The 23784-nt window shown below is 47.7% G+C and overlaps 1 protein-coding gene across 1 annotated transcript in view; it reads left to right on the plus strand.

Moving 5' to 3' along the window:
* The window catches only part of LOC308164015 (structural maintenance of chromosomes protein 5-like), a gene marked incomplete at both ends in the record, with an annotated part of 31038 nt that extends 10775 nt beyond the window's left edge, over nucleotides 1-20263 (plus strand). Inside the window, 19 exons of the mRNA XM_080538181.1 lie at nucleotides 6400-6560; nucleotides 6787-7179; nucleotides 7250-7359; nucleotides 7472-7575; nucleotides 10155-10309; nucleotides 11317-11430; nucleotides 12080-12174; nucleotides 12333-12465; nucleotides 12914-13078; nucleotides 13586-13683; nucleotides 14035-14158; nucleotides 14462-14584; nucleotides 14724-14852; nucleotides 16230-16325; nucleotides 16724-16828; nucleotides 17062-17181; nucleotides 18323-18502; nucleotides 19827-19922; nucleotides 20108-20263. Coding sequence (XP_080394307.1) covers nucleotides 6400-6560; nucleotides 6787-7179; nucleotides 7250-7359; nucleotides 7472-7575; nucleotides 10155-10309; nucleotides 11317-11430; nucleotides 12080-12174; nucleotides 12333-12465; nucleotides 12914-13078; nucleotides 13586-13683; nucleotides 14035-14158; nucleotides 14462-14584; nucleotides 14724-14852; nucleotides 16230-16325; nucleotides 16724-16828; nucleotides 17062-17181; nucleotides 18323-18502; nucleotides 19827-19922; nucleotides 20108-20263 — 2657 coding nt within the window. The remainder of the gene's footprint in view (nucleotides 1-6399; nucleotides 6561-6786; nucleotides 7180-7249; nucleotides 7360-7471; nucleotides 7576-10154; nucleotides 10310-11316; nucleotides 11431-12079; nucleotides 12175-12332; nucleotides 12466-12913; nucleotides 13079-13585; nucleotides 13684-14034; nucleotides 14159-14461; nucleotides 14585-14723; nucleotides 14853-16229; nucleotides 16326-16723; nucleotides 16829-17061; nucleotides 17182-18322; nucleotides 18503-19826; nucleotides 19923-20107) is intronic.
* Nucleotides 20264-23784: the final 3521 nt, after the last annotated feature.

Raw genomic sequence — 23784 nt, forward strand, 5'->3', positions numbered from 1 at the left:
TCAATGGTGTTAAATTGTGACATGGTTGTTATGTCCGCCCTATTTGGGGTTGTTAATGGGGACATGTTTTTCATGCCTGACACAGAAGACCTAATGCCTTGTCTAATGGTTTCTATTTTATTGTTAAAAAAGGATGCAAGCTCATTGCATTTACTAGTTGAGTGAAATTCCTGAGCAATGGGTGTTGGGGGATTTGTTACGGCCAAGCTCCACCATGGCCATCGAGCGTTGCGTCTAATGTGCGTTGCGTCCGAAATTGGGATCAAATGCATTGTAATCAATGAAAGGTGCTCCACCTGCTGCGTTACGTCGCGTCAGCGTTGCGTCCGATGGCTGCGTCCAAAGTAGACTTTCAAAAAAGTTTGATTTTTGACGGTGGATGGACGCAGACGTCACAATGAGACGCCCCACGTGGGGCGTCAATCACCGCACCTGTGGTGAACTCTCCAAGTACGACATTCAGCTCTATGTCAATACAACCCAACTTGTGTCCTCAATAAGTGTATTAAAACCGCTAGCAGATGTGGATAAATTAAGCTATACGTACCCATAATTGATGAAAGAGATGTAAGAGAATGTAGGTGCTCTCCTGATCCAGAAATTCCCACTATGAACGTCTTTGTTAATAACCTCGCGCTCTGAGCTCTCCTCGCGCTCGGTGGAGCATATGACAGTATGACATTTCCTACTTGACTGCGGTCACACTTTATTCCCTTATAGATGATCCACAGCTGCTCAAACTATCAACTGCAACTCTGTTGATATGTAACTAGATTTATGGTTAAGGATAGGGTTAGATTTAAGGTTAGGGCAAGGTTTAGGATTAGTGGTTAGTTAGTTGAAATGTTGTTGACAGTTAGTTGAACATCTACTGAACTAGCAACTATCTATTTGGGAATATGTAGATAAAATATTACCCTGATTGGAAAATGTTCTGTATGATGTTGTTATTGTTGTGGACATAATTGCACTCAAGGGTGAAATTACTCCCGTATACAAAAAATGCCAGTGGAGCTAGAGTAGAAGTAGTTGACGCGACGCAGCAGGTGGAGCTTGGACAACGGGAAGTTGACGCAACGTCGATGGCGAGTTGACGCGACGCAGCAGGTGGAGCTTGGCCGTTAGTCTGTCAACAGTTCTGAAAAGGATGCGGGCATTATTGATGTTATTGTTTATGATCTTAGAGAAAAATGATTGCCTGGCACTTCCTATTTCTAAGTTATAGTTCTGAAGATTCTCTTTATAGATATCATAGTGGACTTGAAGGTTTGTTTTTCTCCATCTGCGCTCTGCTTTACGACATTCTCTTTTTTGGGTCTTTACGGATGGGGCAGTTCTCCAGGGAGCTTTTTGCTTACCAGAGATGCATTTGGATCTAATGGGTGCAATATCATCAATGGTTTTTGTGATTTTTAAGTTGAAATCGTGTCAGGCAATGTCAGTTACAACAACATTTGAAATATCTAGGCCTTTGGTGATGATGAGGTCCAGAGTGTGACCTCGATTATGAGTAGGGAGGTTCACATGTTGTTGAAGTTCAAAAACATCTAACAGAACAGAGAGTTCTTTGGCTTTGTTGTCCTCTGAGTTATCTACATGAATATTTAAATCACCAGCAATGATCAGACCATTAAATTCAGTAGTAATGATGGAGAGAAGCTCTGTAAGTTCATTAAAGAAGCTAGTAGAGTATTGGGGTGGTCTGTATAAAATTATAAAAAGAATTCGAGTGGAACATTTAAAAACAACTGAAAGATATTCAAATGATAAAAATTCCCCGAAGGATTTCTGTTTGCAGTTAAAACTGTCAATGCAGGTTAGATGACGAACTGCATTTCCTTATGACAACCTTGGTACTTGTCAATGACAATAAGATTGAATCTAATCTAATCTAAAATAAAAAAACATGATTTAACATAATAAATACAAAGGGAGATATCTGTTTTTGCAAAACAACCCCTCAAATATGTTGTACAGTTTAATCGGGAATCATATTTAATCAGTGGTGTAGTCTAGTTTTTTCTAGTGGGTATACTGTGATTTTTCCCTCCCAGCCTCATATCGTTCATTTCGGAACGCCATAAAAAATACATCTGCGTTCCCTGCCTGACGTTATATATCTAACATTACATGTTATAAGGCTGATCTGTGCATGGTATAGTGCTGCATTTTGACATATTTCATGTCGCATCTCCCCCCGTTGATGGTATATGACGCTATAGTCAGTCCCAATGCTCCAAAAGTCATGTGCTTCGTGACACAGACGGGGTGAATTTGAATGAAAGTGTGAAAGTTCTGTCACAAAACGCTGTTACGTATCCTCGCACATTTTTAAGTGGGTATACGGAAATCCTTGGCCTTTCTTAGTGGGTATACGGCGTAGCCCTGCGTATCACGTAGACTACACCACTGTATTTAATTGAATCTGTAATTATTAAACAATACTTGAATGTTATGAAATGTATTATCATAAATAATAAGGTGAACACGTTGTCGATACAGTCTGGAACAAAGATATTATACGAGAGTTTCATATTGTTATGTGTTCGTTAAGCGGAACTACTGCGCAGAAATTGACTGGGTGAATTTTTTTTTGTGTACGGCTTATCTCCTGTGTGTATTCTCTCATGGACCTTCAGGTTGAAGGACGTAGTGAAACTCTTCCCACACTGGGAGCAGGTGTACAGCTTCTCTCCTGTGTGTATTCTTTCATGGTCCTTAAAGTGTCCTGACTGAGTGAAACCCTTCCCACACAGGGAGCAGGTGTATGGCTTTTCTCCTGTGTGTATTCTCTCATGGACCTTCAAGTGTCTTGACCGAGAGAAACCCTTCCCACAGTGGGAGCAGGTGTACAGCTTCTCTACTGTGTGTACTCTCTCATGGACCTTCAGCTTGTCTTGCCTATTGAAACTCTTCCCACAGTGGGCGCACACGTATGGCTTCTCTCCTGTGTGTATTCTCTGATTGTCCTTCAGCTTGTCTTGCCTAATGAAACTCTTCCCACACTGGGGGCAGGTGTACGGCTTCTTGCCTATGTGTATTCTCTCATGGACATTCAAACTGATGGACGTAGCGAAACTCTTCCCACACTGGGGGCAGGTGTATGGCTTCTCTCCTGTGTGTATTCTCTCATGGACCTTCAGAGTGTCTTGCCTATTGAAACTCTTCCCACAGTGGGAGCAGGTGTACAGCTTCTCTACTGTGTGTATTCTCTCATGGACCTTCAGAGTGTCTTGCCTATTGAAACTCTTCCCACAGTGGGCGCACACGTATGGCTTCTCTCCTGTGTGTGTTCTCTCATGGACCTTCAGTTTGATGGACGTAGTGAAACCCTTCCCACAGTGGGAGCAGGTATACGGCTTCTCTCCTGTGTGTATTCTCTGATGGTCCTTTAAGCTTCCTGACTGAGTGAAACCCTTCCCACAGTGGGAGCAGGTGTACGGCTTCTCTCCTGTGTGTATTCTCTCATGGACCTTCAGTTTGATGGACGTAGTGAAACTCTTCCCACAGTGGGAGCAGGTGTACGGCTTCTCTCCTGTGTGTATTCTCTCATGGACCTTCAGGTTCATGGATGTAGTGAAACTCTTCCCACAGTGGGAGCAGGTATACGGCTTCTCTCCTGTGTGTATTCTCTGATGGTCCTTTAAGCTTCCTGACTGAGTGAAACCCTTCCCACAGTGGGAGCAGGTGTACGGCTTCTCTCCTGTGTGTATTCTCTCATGGACCTTCAGTTTGATGGACGTAGTGAGACTCTTCCCACAGTGGGAGCAGGTGTACGGCTTCTCTCCTGTGTGTATTCTCTCATGGACCTTCAGGTTCATGGATGCAGTGAAACTCTTCCTACATAGGATGCAGGTGTACGGCTTCTCTCCTGTGTGTATTCTCTGATGGTCCTTTAACGTTCCTGACTGAGTGAAACCCTTCCCACAGTGGGAGCAGGTGTACAGCTTCTCTACTGTGTGTATTCTCTCATGGACCTTCAGAGTGTCTTGCCTATTGAAACTCTTCCCACAGTGGGTGCACACGTATGGCTTCTCTCCTGTGTGTATTCTCTGATGGTCCTTTAAGCTTCCTGACTGAGTGAAACCCTTCCCACAGTGGGAGCAGGTGTACGGCTTCTCTCCTGTGTGTATTCTCTCATGGACCTTCAGTTTGATGGACGTAGTGAAACTCTTCCCACAGTGGGAGCAGGTGTACGGCTTCTCTCCTGTGTGTATTCTCTCATGGACCTTCAGGTTCATGGATGTAGTGAAACTCTTCCCACACTGGGAGCAGTAGTATGGCCTCTCTCCTGTAAAATTTGGAACATACGCAGGATTATAACAAGATAAGAGCAACAAAGTGGTTCCATAGGCTTCACAGTGCCATGTAACAATATCTCTGGGGTCTGCAGAATACAAGAGGAGAATAGTAAGCAGATTTAAAAAGCAAAATTAATGAATGAAGAATATGTGACGTGACGTCATCGAACTGCGAAGTGGGCGCAAACTGCAAAGGCTTCAATTTTGCGTTCAACGATTTTTATTCGAAAAAATCAGATTTCGTTTTTTTGTCACCAGACACAAGTTAAGGTTTTGAACTACCCACTTGTTATTTTTTCGAGCAGTTTTACGATAGTTAAATACGTGTACTTAATCAACAAAATAAGCTTATTTTTCGCCTGAATGCTTTTGAGAACTTGGGGGCGGGAACGTGAGCCCAGCTAACAACAACAATCGGTGTGAATGGCTGTGAGCTCAATCGACGTAGCCAATAGCTGGGCGAGGGGGAGGGATAAAAAGGCCATGTTGGTCTGTTTACTGTATTGTGCTGCATTGTGTTTGACTGCAAGATGGAATCACAAATGCTCGCCGATGAGATCAACCGAATTTCTGCTGCCGGTACAAGGATCGACAATGGAGAATTGATGACCTCGTTCATTGCTGACTACATGCACGGAGGCAATTCAGATCCTCTGTCCTCCTCGGATTCCGATAGCGAAGAAGAAGACTCGCTTCAACCACGATCTGAGATAGCTGATCTCGCCGAAGATTGGTCTGACGAGAATGTTGAAAATGAGTTTACCGAGCAAGACTCCGAATTGGACAAAATCAAACGATTTGAGTGCAAATGCCAGCGTAGACGCACAGACAATGCTCGACCGAGAATCTCTTGCAGCAAAAGACTGTCTTCTGAACTGATCTACGAGACGCGGTTGAATACAGCATCTTTGGATCCAGAGAACAAAGACTTGCTGGTTATGGGTGCTCTCTTGACTTCTATGAATCGTTCCATTATGACTCAAGGTCTCAAAAAACTGCCTAAAAAACGCAAGTTATCCAGGGTATCATACTCCATTCAGGGGACGAACGTCTGCCGTGACACCTACTGCTTCGTATTGGGGTAAGCTCTTTAAAATGTATACGTTCTGTTACTGTTAGTAGTTAACATGACCTAGTATGTATCGTGGCGTTAGCCATGCTAGCAGACATCAGCTATTTCTACTGTGCTGTTATTTATATGTTCTGTTACTGTTAGTAGTTAAAATGACCTAGTATGTATCGTGGCGTTAGCCATGCTAGCTAGCAGACATTATCTATAGCTATTATTCTATTATTTATACGTTCTGTTGTTTTTTCTGCTCAGGATAAGCAGCCGAACTCTCCATACCATTTCCCAATGGTACCAGGAGCACGGTGCTCTGCCACGCGAGAGAAAGACATGTCGAAAAAACAAAAACTTTCACACAAAAGATGACATCGATGCAGTCGTGAAATTCATCAACAACTACGCTGAAGATCACGCCATTATTCTACCTGGCAGACACCCTGGACACAGGGACTACAGTGCTAAACTGCTGCCGTCCAATGTCACCAAAACCTCCGTCTGGCGTCTCTACAATGATGCTCTGCAAACATCTGGTATGTAAAATGTGTGTGTGGGACTACAATCCAAGATTACAGAAATGTAACATAATGTAAAATATGTTACATTGTGTTAAATATGCTAAAACAACTTTTTAAAATGACTTGACTGATGGCTGTGTTAACAGCCAGGCCCTGTGTATACACTGTGATAGCCATGCTAATGTGCAATTAACAAATTCAGATTCATGAGCCTGAAGTTGCTATTGCCAATACAATGGGGGGGGTTGTTTAAAAAAAGGCACATTCATTGAGACTATAGAATAGATTATGTTAAGCACATGGGAATGGCATTCATGTGATAATAGCATGATTGTTACATCATCACATTTTGCCATTGCATTGAACATGAATCAACACGTAGCATTGACTGAGCAATCCAATCTCATACTCATAAAATCTTCTTTTGCAGAGCAACGTGTTGTTAGTACGCAAGGCTTCCGAAAGCTGTGGAAGGAATTGCTCCCTCAAATAACCAGCACCAAACCCCGGACAGATCTGTGCTGGGAGTGCCAGAGGAACAACTACCAAGTGTTCCGAAGTGCCAATCTGCCGGATGTGGTGAAATCAGCCAAGCTGAAGAAGCAGGAGCAGCATCTAGACCGTGTTGCAAAGGAGCGTTCTTTCTACCAGAAAATGAATACTGCATGTGCGGAGGTCTGTGAGGAATTGCAGCTCTCTCTTGGCCCCTCCACACCAGCAAGCAAGGAAATCACAATGCACTACAGTTTTGATTTTGCACAACAGGTGAGAATAACTTCATCCTATGACACTGTTGATTTGGTTGATTGAATTTCATTTACCCACACACACACCTCTGTGATGTTACTTTTCACTGCATCTAATCTTTTTCTTCTCTTCCTCTTTTGCCTCTCTTTCTTAGGTCCACTACCCCTCTGACCCTCATCAACCAGGGCCCATGTACTTTCTGACTCCACGCAAGTGCGGCATCTTTGGTGTCTCCTGCGAAGGGATGCCTAAGCAGGTGAACTACCTCATCGATGAAGGGATGGCATCGAGTAAGGGCAGCAACGCAGTCATCAATTACCTGCATCACTTCTTCGAGAAGTATGGAGTTGGAGAAACATACGTGGACCTGAACTGTGACAACTGCAGTGGCCAAAACAAGAACAACTTCATGCTGTGGTACTGTGCATGGCGGACCATGCATGGCCTTCACAAGACACTGGGCCTCCACTTCCTGATTGCAGGCCACACCAAGTTTGGCCCCGACTGGTGCTTTGGCCTTATCAAGCAGTGCTTCAGGAAGACCAGAGTGGACACTGGATGACATTGTTAAAGTCGTGAGGGCCAGCTCTCCAGTGAAACACGTCAACATCCCCCAGCTTGTAGGCCTGGAGAATGGCACCGTGCTGGTTCAAACCTACGACTGGCAAAAGCATCTGGGTGGCTACTTCCGAAAGCTCCCACAGATTGAGAGTTACCAGCACTTCAGGTAATTCATTGTCATGTATTTACCTATTTCATTTTATGAACATAGTATGGCGGTCATATAATATCATTTACTGTGGGCAATCATTTAATGCATTGTCTTCATTCTGTTGCAGCTTTGATGCTCGGAAACCTGGCGTGGTTATAGCCTGGGAATACAACGGGGCAGAACCAGTCGAGTTTCAGCTACTGAAACACACTGATGTCAAGCCCCCCAGAGGTGATCTTCCTGTGCAAGCCCCACCCGGACTTGACGTGGCCAGACAGAAGTACCTTTTTGACAAGATCAGATAATTCTGTACTGATGAGGCGAAAGACACTACATGCCCCTGCCCACCAGACTCCACAGCACCTCTGAAAAAGGCACCTCAGAAAAAGGCTGTCTGTGCCTCGGATAGGAGCAATTTATCACTGTAATAACGTGCCACTTTTTTACTCCTACTTTTTTTACATGGTTCATTCTGATTGCAGTACTGTGATTTGGTACACTTTTTTTGTGCTTTGGTCGACATGACGTGACGTGCAATATTGGTGTGAAGTGTTTGTGAAGTGTGCCCATATATTTTTATTTTTATTAGATGTGCTTTGGTCGACATGACGTGACGTGCAATATTGGTGTGAAGTGTTTGTGAAGTGTGCCCATATATTTTTATTTTTATTAGATGTGCTTTGGTCGACATGACGTGACGTGTTTGTGAAGTGTGCCCATATTTTGTGTATGACACAATATTTACAGTGATATCTTTATCCTACCTATGCTTGTGTACTGTAAAATAAATTCTGATTCTGATTGAATACTTTTTTGTATCATTACAAGACTAACTATAACAGTTACAACAACCATAAATAATAATAAGCTGGGTAATTAGCTTAGGTAATACCTTGCTAGGTAATAATGTTATAGCTGTATAACTATAGCTGTCTGACCCAGTGACCAGTATTGACAGCTGATAGCTGTCAAGCTAGAGGGGGAGTGGTTGGGGGTGGGGTTGACCAGCCCATTGTTACCGCCCATTACCTGCCTGTGTGAAGGTGTGAAAAAGTCCAAAATCTTTGAAGGCCGTTTCCTCAGGATTTAGTTTTCAGGGTTAACAAGTTTCAAATACTCATGTTGTCTTACATTTTCCCCCGATGTCTATGTATGACACATCATTTGAAAGCTTACAATCTGTAGTTTAAGCATATGTAAAAAACAGAAAAATTACTTTGCCCCCTCCTTGGTCATTCCACCAGATCGCGTCACATATTACTAACCGTGATTTTTTTGGAGAGAAAGAGAAAGAGAGAGAGGAAGCTATGTACACATAATAGTCATGTTTTTTGAACCCTTAAAACCACTGCCTTCACTTGTCTGCTTTATGAACTGTAGTATCATTGTGTGCCGTGTTATTCACGGACAAACACGGTGCCCTTTGCGGGTTAATAACTTCGGTTTACCGTGGGTTAGGATAACAATTCAAATACAATTCGAATCCAAAACCATTTGAATGGTATCGATCCTACACTCCTATCACCGTCGACAGCGCGGAGCGAATTCCCGGGTAGAAATATTCTCTGCCCCCGCTGTCAACAGGAGTTTCATCCAGCAGAAAGCGGTGCTTTGCGGGTTAATAACTTTGGATTACCGTGGGTTAGGATAACAATTCCAACGTGTCCGGATAGAGGAGAGGACAGGGAATCCAAAACCATTTGAATGGTATCGATCCTACACTCCTATCACCGTCGACAACGCGGAGCGAATTCCCTGTTAAAACGTTTCTCTGCCCCCGCTGTCAACGGGACTTTCAACCAGCAGCAAGCGGTGCTGCAAGCAGCAGCGGCCGGGTGAACTCCCGGTTCATTGAGTTTACGGTTAAAAGCATAACTTCTCGGGGTGTCAGCGCGGTGGTTAAGGGCTCAAAATGACCGTATACCGATGGTGAAGTTAGCAAAGGAGTATTGTGTTTCTACCACATTCACAGCCGGTGTTATTCACGGGCAAAGACGGTGCATAATAGCGATTTTTGTGTTATGCTTGTTGTAAATAAAAGTTCTATGATGCATTGAAATAACATTAAACTAAGATAATACGATAGTCAGCATAATTTTTCTAATCTTTATTAATAAGCTATTACAGAAACTGTAGTGACATTTTCCAAGAGCGAATGTGGTATTTCAAGATGGCGGTTAGTGAAGAAATCTATGAACATGGGATGACGATTTCCATTGACCAATCAACGGTGTGCAGCGTCACACGTCACACGCAGCCTGGCAAAAAGGTTCCGGGTCTAAATTTAGACCCTGGTATCGAAGGGGAGCTAAAGAAGCGAGCCGAACCGACCTGACCCGACCCGGGCTGGCACGATAGTGGAAAAGGGGCTTTAGGGTTAGGCTTTTTGGCTCTGAAAGAATGTCTGCTGACAAAGGGGTGTTTTATGACATCTAGGGCTGCAACAACGAATCGATTAAATCGATAAAAATCGATAACGAAAAGTGTGAGTTCTGGCGAAGCGTCAGCTAAATGACTGTAATGTAATGCGATAGCCAGTGAGTGTTTGCTCGCATTCATGAATTCAATATTGCATGACAAGTGTATTTAGCTAGCTGGCTAACGTCAGTGGTAGAGCAGAGGTGATAAGCTAAAGGCTAGCTAGTGGTAGCCTACCAAGCTACCCGTGAGTTAGAGTGAGGCACTGGACTGTCGCCTAGCCTATTGTATGGAGTGAGAGGACACATTGCATTGTTTTGGAGCATATCTGTTATATAACAAGCTGTCTCTCTCTCCTAGTGTTGAGGAATAAACTGTTCATTCTCTCCTAGTGTTGAGGAACAAGCTGCGGAGCCTGGACGACATGATGAACATTAAGGAGGAGAAGCTGAGGGGGCGCTCCAGGGACACCTACGCTGCCCTCCAGTGGCTGAGGCAGAACAGAAAAATCTTCGCCGGCAACGTCTATGAACCCATGCTGCTAGTGGTGAGATCACAGAACCACCTCTATGAACCCATGCTGCTAGTGGTGAGAGCAGAGATCCACCTCTATGAACCCATGCTGCTAGTTGCTAGTGGTGAGATCACAGAACCACCTCTATGAACCCATGCTGCTAGTTGCTAGTGGTGAGATCACAGAACCACCTCTATGAACCCATGCTGCTAGTTGCTAGTGGTGAGATCACAGAACCACCTCTATGAACCCATGCTGCTAGTTGCTAGTGGTGAGAGCACAGAGTAGCACTCGTATTACTGTGGGAGAACGGCGGGGCAGAGCAGAGTAGCTTGCCCTGAGCGGTGATCATACTCACGACCTACCGGCCGCGCTAGCTACAACACCAAGGGCTGGTTTCACAGACAAGGGTTAATCCTAGTCCTGGACTACATCACACTTTCAATGTAAAAAATCCCCATTGAAGATGCTTTTTAGTCTAGGATTAGGCTTAGGCCTCGTCTGTGAACCCGGCCCAAAGACTGATTGAACCCTCCCCTGTGACTCCTTCCTGGAGTTCAGACTGATTGACCCCTCCCCTGTGACTCCTTCCTGTAGTTCAGACTGATTGAACCCTCCCCTGTGACTCCTTCCTGTAGTTCAGACTGATTGACTCCTCCCCTGTGACTCCTTCCTGTAGTTCAGACTGATTGACCCCTCCCCTGTGACTCCTTCCTGGAGTTCAGACTGATTGACCCCTCCCCTGTGACTCCTTCCTGTAGTTCAGACTGATTGAACCCTCCCCTGTGACTCCTTCCTGTAGTTCAGACTGATTGACCCCTCCCCTGTGACTCCTATCTGGAGTTCAGACTGATTGAACCCTCCCCTGTGACTCCTTCCTGGAGTTCAGACTGATTGACCCCTCCCCTGTGACTCCTTCCTGTAGTTCAGACTGATTGACCCCTCCCCTGTGACTCCTTCCTGTAGTTCAGACTGATTGACCCCTCCCCTGTGACTCCTTCCTGAGTTCAGACTGATTGACCCCTCCCCTTCCTCCTCAGATCAACGTCCGCGAGGCTCGTTTCGCCAAGTACGTGGAGAACCACATCAGCTTCAACGAACTGTGCTCCTTCGTCTTCCAGAGGAAGGACGACATGGAGATGTTCCTCACGGAGGTGAGAGCAGGGGTCAGAGGTCAGGGTTCACAGACCAGTGTACTACGGTTGAGCCCTGAAGGGAAAATTATTATTATTATTATTATTATTATTATTATTATTTTTCAACTGACGAAAAGGAAACATATTCAGTATAGAGAGGTGAAGTGGTTCAACAAAATGTACTCTGTGAAGCCAAAAAAATTGCAATTAGAATGTCACTAGAGGGCCAAGGGTGACTTTATTCAACAAAAATGGGACTGGGGGAGGGAGGGAGGAGAAACTCAGGCTGGAGGAGCAGGTCAGGGTGAGGTGGGAGGGGGGGACTGGGGGAGGAGGGGAGAGAGGGACTGGGGGAGGGAGGGAGGAGAGGAGGGAGGGAGAGACTGGGGGGGAGGGGGGAGGAAGGTAGGGACTGGGGGAAGGAGGGAGGGAGGGACTGGGGGAAGGAAGGAGGGGAGGGAGGGACTGAGGGAGAGAGGGAGGGAGGAAGGTAGGGACTGGGGGAGGGATAATAAAATAAATGATGATGCTTAATTTTGGAGCCAATCAAAGTACTGTTGCTAGGTAAACACCACATAAAAGACTTGCAAACCAACTGCATTTTTGACCCAGGCTTCTGAGCTCTCTACTTGGTGTAAAATGTTAAATAAACCTGCTCCGTCCTCAGTGCCGTGACAAGCAGAACCTGAGGGTGAACGCCATCAACGCCCCAGAGGAGTCCTGTGCCAACCGACCCCCCTCTCGACCCCTCGAGTCCCTGAGGTCAGCGCTTTAACCCCGACCCTAACCCTCAACAGGCTACCACACCTAACACCAACCCCACATAAAACACGTGGCACTCTAGGTGGTGAGTGTTCCGGAATTCTTTGGCGGTTGGTGAGTTAACCGCCTGTTTTGCGGCCTTGTTCTTGGTGTTCCAGGCATTTCGGCTTCTTCTCGTACCTGCGCGAGCTCTTCGACGCCCCTGACGAGGTCATGAGCTACCTCTGCAACCAGTACAAGGTGCATGACGTCCCCGTGGGGATGGTTGAGACCAAGTCCATGATCAAGACGGTAGGTCTCTGAGGGAGCCGCAGGGGAGGCTGGTGGAGGTAGAAATTGGAGGACAATCAATCAATCAATCAAATGTAAACTCCTCAAAAAAAAGTTTGGAAACGTTATTTCAGTCGATTCTTCCTCCCCTTTAATAATACCAATTGGTATTGTATTTTATATCGTTGGAAAGCCTGATTAGTCACCTTTACAAGGTACAACTTGTAAGGATCATGCATTCGTGGAATGAGTAACACAGCTAAACGTGTGGGTAGCGGCCCAAAAAATAAATAAACCGTGGGTAGCGGTTTATTTATATAGCACATGACACTTGTCAACCAAAGTGCTTTACAGTAAAAGTACTCCTAAAGTGTAAATAAACAGACAGATAACTCTCTCTCTCTCCCCAACTCCCTGTCTCCCTGTCTCCCTCCCTGTCTCCCTCCCTGTCTCCCTCTCTGTCTCCCAGGTGATACAGGAGCCCTATCTGAAGGTGCTTTACACGGCGGACGAGAAGTACTCTCTGAAGCGCTCTGTCTACTCCAACCATACCAGCACCAGTAACTCAGCTATCAGGCCCTCCCAGTGGCTCATGCTGGCCGTGGACGCGGAGGAGAAACGCAGGGAGGTGGAGGTGGAGGGAGGAGGGGAGGGAGGGAGGTAGGAGGAGGGGAGGGAGAGAGGGACTGGGGGAGGGAGGAGCAGATCAGAGGGAGGGACTGGGGGGGAGGGGAGGGAGGGACTGGGGGAGGGAGGGAGGGAGAGACTGGGGGAGGGAGAGAGGGAGGGAGGTAGGGACTGGGGGAAGGAAGGAGGGAGGGAGGGGGGGACTCGGCGAGGGAAGGAGGGAGGGAGTGGGGGACTGGGGGAAGGAAGGAGGGAGGGAGGGGGGGACTCTGCGAGGGAGGGAGGAGGGGAGGGAGAGACTGGGGGAGGGAGAGGGAGGGAGGGAGGTAGGGACTGAGGGAGGGAGGGAGGGACTGGGGCAAGGAAGGAGGGAGGGGGCGACTGGGGGAGGGAAAGTGAGACGGAAGGACGGGCGGGGGGGCTCGGGGGGACGACGACGACATGATCAGCTAAAGTATAAGGTTACACAGGTGAAGTGAAGTTAACCTTTGACCCCCGTGCTGCGGTCGGTCAGGCGATTGGGACCAACATGCAGGCCATCGACGCCCAGGTGGGCGCCATGCAGGAGCGCGCCAGGAAGATAAGCCAGGAAGAAAACTACACAGATATCATGCTCACACACACACACACACACACACACACACACACACAGATGGACTATACTATACTATTCTATACTATACATATCAGTATGTGGTATACACTCTAGATCGCATAGAACGCATTTTGGAACACAACCAATGTGTCTTCACATGAAAGTGTTTGTCGTATTTATTCTATACCCCCCTCTCTCTCTGTCCTCTCCTCCCTCCCTCCATCCCTCCCTGTCCTCTCTTTCTGTCCTCCCATCCCTCCCTCCCTGTCCTGTCCTTTCCCTCCCTCCCCTCCCTGTCCTCTCCTCCCTCCCTCCCTCCCTGTCCTCTCTGTCCTCCCCCTCCCTCCCTCCCCCCCCCCTCTCTCTAGTCTGAGACAGATGGAGCAGGGTGGTATTGACCTGAGGAAGGCTGAGGAGGACACCAGCGCCCGGGTCTCCACCGTCAACACCCAGAAGGTGGCCATCGTGGCCGAGTTCATGACCCACATGAAGGTACGTCTGGGTCATGGAGCAGGGCTCAGATACGCACGCGGACACACACACACACACACACTCACACACACACACACACACACACACCTCACCACTGTGGCTCCTACAGTAGGTCTGGAGTTTATAGGCGTGTCTTCTAATGATACACACGTACAGCATTCACACATTCATGTGTTCCGCTTCTCCTACCCTACCCCCTCCCTCCCTCCCTCCCTCCTTCCCTCCCTCCCTCCCTCCCTCTCTCCCTCCCCTCTCCCTCCCTCCCTCTCTCTCTCCCTCCCTCCCTCCCTCCTCCTCTCCTAGTCGAGGGCCATGCTGAGCATGGAGAAGGTGTACATGACTCTGGAGACTGTGAGCCTGACGGCAGAGAAGAGCAAGCTGGAGAACGACTGCAGGGACGGCTCGGCCGAGCACAGGACCCTAGAGGTCAGGAGGTCACACGCACACACACACACACACACACACACACACACAGTGTCTTACACACGCCATCTCATCACACTCCCACGGTCTGACACAGAAATAATGAGTGTTAACTGTGCGTGTGTGTGTGTGCGTGTGCCAGCAAGTGTACAACCAGCTGGAGCAGTGGAAGGCCCGTTTGACGGACACCTGTAAGCACCTGATGCGGCGGGCCCGGGAGATCTGCAACATGGACCCAGGGGAGGTGGCCGTGCCCCCGGACATGCACAGGGTCAGTTTATTTTAGTGAGTCTGAGCAGAGGCGGAGAGTCAGAGAGATGTGAGGGACAGTAGGGTGGATGCTGAGGCAAGTCATTAAAGGGATAGGCCTACTACAGAATACCCCTCTCCACCTGTTAAGTGTTAAGGTGTTTATGACATAATGTGAAATCGCACAAAGACCTTGATATAAAGCTAATAGTATATATGTTTCATTCAGAGAAAAAAAAATGTGAAGCAGGTTAAATGTAGAATCAGACTGGGGAAATAGAAGAGTTTTGATTGGTGTTATCTGGACATTTGGCTGGTTTGGGGTGTTTCTGACCTAATCATTTGGAATTTCAGGTATTTGGAAACATCAGGGAAGGTGAGGTGAGCAGGCAGGATGAGTATGCAGCAACAAAGGAGGTCAGAGCAGGCAGGCTGAACAGGTAGCAAGAGTAACATACCTGTAGTAGTGCTGTTGAAAGCTTCATTATTTAAGAACCGGTAATTGTAAAAGGAGAGAGTTTGGTTAATGTTTGGTGAAGAGCATATTCGTTGGATAGAGAGGCTTCCCCCCAAAGTGTCCCCCCCCAATGTGTGACTGACTATTTCGCCCTTGGCTTCAACACATCATCACAGTCAGATAATGCATCACTTCTCCCGGAAGATTGTTGCAATTACATATGCTTTGCTATTCACATGTTTATTTATTTTGTTTTCATTGGAACAACACAAAAAAAGCAGAGAAAAAAAGCCAAATCTGATATCATTCCACACAGATCTAAAAAAAAAAGGAAAAAAGGATTGGCACCTAGTTAGATAATGCACCTCTACTCCCAGGAAATTGTTGCAATTTCAAATGCTTTGGTGTTGCAACATTTTTCTGGGAGAAGTGGTGCATTCTCTGATGGAAGTGCAATATTTTGGGCTGTGACTGTATTTCATTAACTCAATAAAAACTCAATATTAACAAAATGTTTACCATTTAAATGGATTGCACTTATATAGCGCCTTTATCCAAAGCACTTTACAACGGCCTCTCATTCACCCATCCACACACACATTCACACACCCGCTCACTGGGAGCAATTTGGGGTTCAGTGTCTTGCCCAAGGACACTTTGACATGTGGCCAGCCGGGGCTCGAACCGCCGATCTGCCAACCTTGCGATCATTAGACACGTGGCTCTACCTCCTGCACCACAGCCGCCCCAACAAGTGCCTTACTCAAGATCACACTAAGTGTTGGTGTTCCCAGGTGGGATTTGAACTCATGACCTTCGGATCACCAGACCAACTCAGTATCCGCCAGGCCACCACTACCCCTATAATTAATTAATGAATTAATTCTTAATGAGTTAATCCATTTACTCCTCCATCCATTCATCTTGTCTTGTGTTCCCCAGGCCTTCAGCCAGCTGCCCACCTCCCTGGATGAGATCGATGCCAGGCTGAACGAGGAGAGGGCCAGAGCAGAATGCGTCACCGGCCTCAGCGAAAACGTACGTGAGAGGGAGAGGGAGAGAGATGAAAGGGGGGGGGGGGGACATTTTGAGGTGATGGAGAGAGGAAAAAAGTAGTTGTCTGTGTGTGTAGGTGACAGATGTGGTGTCCCGGGGGGGGGGGGGGTTTGAGGTGATGGATAGAGGAAAAAAGGAGTGTGTGTGTGTGTGTGTGTGTGTATGTGTGTGTGTGTGAGTGACAGATGTGGTGTCCCCTCCTCCCAGGTGGTGGATGAGTACAACAGGAGAGAGAGGAAGAAATGAGGAGTGTGTGTGTGTAAAAGAGAGGAGGAGTGTGTGTGTGTGTGTGTGTGTGTGTGTGTGTGTGTGTGTGTGTGTGTGTGTGTGAGAGAGGAGCAGTGTTTGTGTGAGTATGACAGGTGTCCCTCCTCCCCCAGGTGGTGGATGAGTACAACAGGAGAGAGCAGGAGATCAAGAGCCTGGAGAAGGAGTTAGAGGACCGGAGCAACGCCCTGGACACCTACAGACAGAACATATCAGAGGTCACTACACACACCACCCTGCTGTGTGTGTGTGTGTGTGTGTGTGTGTGTGTGCGTGTATGATATCTGTGTAGTTTCCTGGCTAAAATCTAAATGTTGTTTCTCTCTTTTTCTCTCTTCTCCTCTTTCCCCCCCTCTCCCTCTCTGTGTGGCGCACACACACACACGCACACACTCACACACACACACACACACACACACACACACACTCACACACACATACACACACTCAGGCGAAGGAGCTTTGGTTGAACCCTCTGAAGCAGCTGGTGGAACAGATCAATGAGAAGTTCAGTGCTTTCTTCCGCTCCATGCAGTGTGCCGGGGAGGTGGACCTGCACTCTGAGAGCGAGGTATGCACACTAACCACACACACACACGCACACACACACACACACACACACACACACACATACACATACACACCCTCTTTGACCCTCTGTATCGGTGTGATAAAGGAGAACTATCTCCTCCTTCCTCTCTGTCTGTCTGGGAGTGCTAGCCACACTCCACCAGTCATTGGAGCTGGTGTCTGGCTCCAGAGAAAAGGAGAAGAGACGTGCAGTCAAACATCTGTCAAATACGTTTATTAAAACAGAATCAATTTAACAGTCAACCCTTGTTTTTCGGAGAGAGAAGGCATAGCTCACTTTTTTTCTTCCAGAGCAGAAACACACAGCTTTATCGACTTTGTCCTTGGCAAAGACCATCTGTTGTTTAGGGAGATAGGCGATGAACTCAACAACAGGGTAGGTGTATGTTTAGATGAAACGAGAGAGTGGAGGCCATTTGGGGACTGACTCACGACCCAGAGAAATGTTTATAGGAGACCCAGGAACAACCCGAGGGGGTTCAAATTGATTCTTTAACTCACCAACTGCCAAAGAATTCCGGAACACTCACCACCTCGAGTGCCAAGTGTTTTATGTGGTGTTTACCTAGCAACAACCTAGCAACAATGTTTTGTTTTACCAGCTCAGTGGCCTTTGCGGTTAGAGATGTCCGCCCTGAGATTGGGAGGTCGTGAGTTCGATCCCCGGCCCTGGAGTCATACCAAAGAATATATAGATGGTACCCGATGCCTCCCTGCTTGGCACTCAGCATTAAGGGTTGGATTGGGGGTAAGACCCTACGACATACCAGCGTCATGTCCAGGGGGTGTACTTGTACTTGTACATCAAGCCACCTCACGCTACGGAAACAGGAGATAGGCTCCTGCCGCCTACGGGTCCGTTAGGCTCGAGAACCATTGGTTCTCAAGGCTTACTTACTACTTACTACCTAGCAACAATGCTTTGATTGGCTACAAAATAAACCATCATCATTTATGCATCTCTGGTGAATACAGTCACCCCATGGCACTCAAGAACATTGACAATTTGGGAGACTGACTTTATTCACCCTCTCGGCACTGAATGAGTTAACACTGGTAGCAGCAGAGAGGTGCCATGTGTGTGTGTGTGTGTGTGTGTGACTCAGGTCTGTCCCCTGCAGGAGGAGTACGACAAATACGGCATCCGTATCCGGGTGAAGTTCCGTAACAACACGGAGCTGCACGAGCTGACGGCCCACCACCAGAGCGGCGGGGAGCGCAGTGTGTCCACCATGCTCTACCTCATGGCCCTGCAGGAGCTGAACCGCTGCCCCTTCAGAGTGGTGGACGAGATCAACCAGGTACCACACACACACACTCACACGCACACACAGAGACAGACACATACAGAGACATACACACACAGAGAGACAGACAGACACACACCCCTTCAGAGTGGTGGACGAGATCAACCAGGTACCACACACACACACACAGACACACACACACACACACACACACACACACAGAGACAGACACACACACACACACACACACACACACACAGAGACAGACACACGCACACACACACAATCACACACACACGCACAGAGACAGACAGACACACACCCCTTCAGAGTGGTGGACGACATTAACCAGGTACCACACACACACACACACACACACACACACACACACACGCACAGAGACAGACAGACACACACCCCTTCAGATTGGTGGACGAGATCAACCAGGTACCACACACACACACACACACACACACACACACACACACTCACACTCACACTCACACACACACACACACACACACACACACACACACACACACACACACACACATACAGAGACATACACACACAGAGAGACAGACAGACACACACCCCTTCAGAGTGGTGGACGAGATCAACCAGGTACCACACACACACACACACACACACACACACACACACACACACACAGGGTGTGTGTCTGTCTGTCTCTGTGACAACTTGACAGTGCACCTGAAATGCAATCATGTCATCATGGACCAGAATCTCAAAGGAATGTTTCTTGTCTTGTAGAATCAAGGCCATGAAGAATTGAGGTTGTTCTGAGAGCAAAGGGAGGCCCTACTCAGTGTTAGTGTAGTGTTCCTAATAAAGTGTTGCGTGAGTGTGTATATATACAGCGCCCTGCTTGACAGTGAAGCATTTGTTTTTGTTCTTCTGGCTCTACACTACAAAAGGTTGGATTAGAACACACACACACACACACCACTGCTGCTGCTTCCTACAATTTGTAATAACCAAATACCATGGAACATGGTGTAACAGACACATGCTGAATCACTCCCTGAAGCAATACACCCACACACACACACACACTCACACACACACTCCTGCCCTACGCCAGTCCCGTAGGTGGAGTTGACTCTGCCCTCCACCCACACACCTGCCTGCAGGACATGGAGTAATACAGAGGGTTCTGATAGGCTGCGTTCGTAAATTCCCTCAGGAATCTGATCAGCACTCATGGAATGCCTCTTGACCAATCAGATTACGTGGTCCCTTTATGATGTTGAACCCAGTGTGCGCTCAGGCGCTCTCAGAGCGATTTTTACGAACGCAGCCAGCTAGAGATGGAACAATAGGGAGGGTTCTGATAGATGTCCATCTCCTCCACCAGGGTATGGACCCGGTCAACGAGAGGAGAGTGTTTGACATCGTGGTCAGGACCGCATGCAAGGAGACCACCTCTCAGTACTTCTTTATCACACCCAAGGTGAGTTACCTGTGTGTGTGTGTGTGTGTGTGTGTGTGTGTGTGTGTGTGTGTGTGTGTGTGTGTGTGTGTGTGTCTGTGTCTGTGTCTGTGTCTGTGTGTCTGTTCATGTAAATTCACGTGTCTGTCTGTCTGTGTATACATGTAAATTCACGTGTGTGTGTGTGTGTGTGTGTGTGTCTCCAGCTCCTGGCCAACCTCCAGTATGCGGAGGAGATGACCATCCTGTGTATCCATAACGGGGCCCACATGCTGCCCCCCAACAAGTGGGAGGAGAAGTCCTTCATCCACCACAGCAGCCGCCGTAAAGAAGCCACAACCGCTGCAAAAGGCCGGAGCTGAAACCAACAGCGCTGCCCTCCAGCGTTCACATCATCTCCAATCGTTGGTTTGCTGCCGTGTTGATTTTGGAAGGCTATTTTACTTTTTTTTAAATTTAGTCTTAGTCTTTAGACAAAGATGCACATTCGTTTTTAGTCACATTTAGTTATTTTGATCCTTCTTTAGTTTTAGCTCACGAAAAACTGAAAACATTTTAGTGTAGTTTTAGTTTACAACAGACACACACACACATTTTAGTCAAATGTTCGTTGATGACTAAAACTAATGTGCATCTTCGTCTGAAGACTGTCACAAACCCGAAGGTAGCGGCAAACAGAAAGGAGTCCACACGTGTTTAACTTAGAAAATTATTTTTATTAACCTAATAAAGCAAATTAAGCTAAATAACCTACTGGTATGTATAAGAATATGGATAAGAATCAGTAGTGTATGCCATGAGTGAATGAGTGTAAAATGTGTGTTGTGTGTGTGTGAGGGGTGTATGTATGTAGTGTAAAAACAGGAGGCCCAAAACCCAGGTAACCAGAGACCTCAACAGGACCCTAGATGGAAGAAGGGTAAATGGAAGAGAGAGAGAGAGAGAGAGAGAGAGAGAGAGAGAGAGAGAGAGAGAGAGAGAGAGAGAGAGAGAGAGAGAGAGAGAGCTGAGGACAAACCCACCATTTATATCCTCAACTCCCCAAACCCAGGTGACACTAGTTAGGCCGACGCCCTCCCCACTCTGCCAAGGCTCCTAAAGGAAACAACAGAACAGCCAATAGGCAGCAGGCAGAGTGGGAGGCGTCACAAGACTAAGACTAAGGCCGCGTTCGTGAATTTGCCGAAGTGCACACTGAGTTCAACGTCAAGTCATTTGATTGGACTAGAGGCTCTGGCGCTCTCAGAGCGAATTTACGAACGCGGCCTAAATGTAAAATAGCCTGCCAAAATTAACACTGGTTTGCAGTTTTTTAGTAATTAATTTGTTTTTTGCAGTATGTTTTTTTTTGGGGGGGGGGGGGAGATTTGAAGTACATTGAAGAACATGTTATATATTCTATATTTTGTATATATTGTATTTATTAAGGCGAGTTGTTCGAGCTAAAATTCAATAAAGGCAGCCTGTTTCGTTTCAAGGTGTATAAGAAAAAGATATTTAATATTCCTCTATAGAAGGAGAAAGTTTACAGGTTCATCAGACGCATCTGATCATTCAAAGTTTCTCAGAAAGTCCAGATCATTCATTTCATCTCAGTATTTATGCTCTCAGGTACCCTCAGATAGATAGACTTTATTTTTAGATAGATAGACTTTATTTGTCATTGCTACAGTACAGGTACCAAACAACGAAATTTAGGAGGGGAGGCTCCCCTGGTGTTTAGGAAAGGAAAAAGAAACACATTTTGGAAAAAGCATAGATGCATAAAATCACAAGAAGGTAAGGAGCTGGTTTACATCAATAGAGGCTATGTACACAATCCACTGTACTATACTGCACAGATAGTCAACTAGGGTTGTCATATTTCACAAGAAAGTATTTTTTCACATTATTTTAAAGTGTCACAGTTTGCAGGCTTGAAAATGTACATGTTTGTGCCTCAGCACTAGCTGCCATACAATCCGTCCGTACTGTCCTGGGCCCAGAACTTAGGCCTTTTCTGTGTTCAGGGCCTTGACGGCCCTGTGGTAGAAGCTGTCCTTCAGTCTGTTTGTCTTAGCGGCCGGGGTCCTGTACCTCCTGTTCGAGGGCAGCTTGACAAAGTGTTCGTGCCCAGGGTGGGTCGGGTCCTTGGAGATCTTGGAGGCCCTCCTGAGACAGCGTGTTTTGTACAGCTCCTCCAGAGAGGGGAGGGGGGCGCCGGTGATCCTCTGTGCTGTTCTCACGACTCTCTGTAGATCGCTTCTCTCCGCTGCCGTGCAGCTGTGGAACCAGTTGGAGATGCCGAAGGTGAGGATACTCTCCACTGCGCCGTGGTAGAAGGCCACCAGCATCTCCTTCTTGCTGTGTTGTTTCTTGAGGCATCTCAGGGTGTATAGCCACTGTTGTGCCCTCTTGATGGTGCCTTTAGTGTTGTCCTTCCAGGCCAGGTCATCCCGCATGTTGTGTCCCAGGAATCGGAGGTTTGAGACTATCTCCACGCTCTCTCCGTCGATGAGCAGGGGCAGGATCTCAGACTTTTTCCTCCTGAAGTCTACGATGAATTCCTGGGTCTTTGACTTGTTTAGCAGCAGGTTGTTAACCTTGCACAGCTTGCTCAATTGCTCTACCTCATCCCTGTACGCCGCCTCCCCCCCCCCCGAGATACATCCCACCACGGTGGTGTCGTCTGCAAACTTTACGATGTAGTTGCTGGGGTGGATGGGGGTGAAGTCGTGGGTGTAGAGGTTGTAGAGGATGGGGCTTAGCACGCAGCCCTGGGGTGACCCAGTGCTGAGGCTGAGGGCTGTGGAGGTGTGGGGGCCCACCCGCACCCTCTGGGGGCGGTCGGTCAGGAAGTCCTTGATCCACGCACATATAGAGTGTGATAGACCCAGGTCTAGTAGTTTGGTCACTAGCCTGTCTGGAAGGATGGTGTTAAAGGCGGAGCTGAAGTCCACGAAGAGCAGTCTCGCGTAGCTGTTTCCCCTCTCCAGGTGGGATAGAGTGGCGTGGAGAGTCGTCGCTATGGCGTCCTCTGTGGACCTGTGGGCTCTGTAGGCGAACTGGTATGGATCCAGGTTGGGCGGGAGGCGTGTGAGTATGTGGGCCCGGACTAGTTTCTCGAAGCACTTCATGATGATTGGTGTGAGTGCCACCGGGCGGTAGTCGTTTAGGCAGCTCACCGTGCTTTTCTTCGGGACTGGGATGATAGTTGAGGTTTTCAGGCAGGGTGGGACGGTGGCCTGGGACAGGGACTGGTTAAAGATGTTGGTGAAAACCCCGGCCAGCTGGTCGGCGCAGTCTCTCAGCACCCGTCCCAGGACGCCATCCGGCCCCGAGGCTTTCCTGGGGTCCACCGCCTTCAGTACGCGTCTCACCTCGTGCTCTGTGAGGGTGAGGCTGCTGAGAGCTGGAGAGAGTGGTGTCTGTGTTGTGGTTACCTCCGTTCGCCCCTCGTCGAACCGGGCGTAGAAGGTGTTCAGCTTTCCCGCCAGCAGGGGGTCGTCCTCTGCGGCTGTGAGCCTGTTGGCTCTGAAGTTTGTCATCTGCTGAACCCCCTGCCACATCCGCCTGGAGTCGTTGCTCAGGAGGCATTCCTCAATCTTCTCTCTGTGCTCTGCCTTGGCCGCTTTGATGCCGCGCTTTAGGTTGGCCCTGGTGGAGCTGTACAGCGGTGTGCTCTTCCCTGCGAAGAAGGCGTTGTCCCTCTCATTTAACAGTTTTTGGACCTTCCCAGTCATCCATGGCTTCGTGTTGGGGTAGACCCGGACCCGTTTGTCCACGGTGACTGAGTTGGTGCAGTTCACTATGTGGTTCAGAACCGACGACGTGTACTGTTCCAGGTCCTCATGCTCATATTCCTGCCATAGGGTGTCATTTAGGCAGATCTGCAGTGGAGCGG

This window comes from Nansenia antarctica, assembly GCF_963989245.1.
Source record: "Nansenia antarctica genome assembly, chromosome: 8".
In the NCBI taxonomy this organism is placed as follows: domain Eukaryota; kingdom Metazoa; phylum Chordata; class Actinopteri; order Argentiniformes; family Microstomatidae; genus Nansenia; species Nansenia antarctica.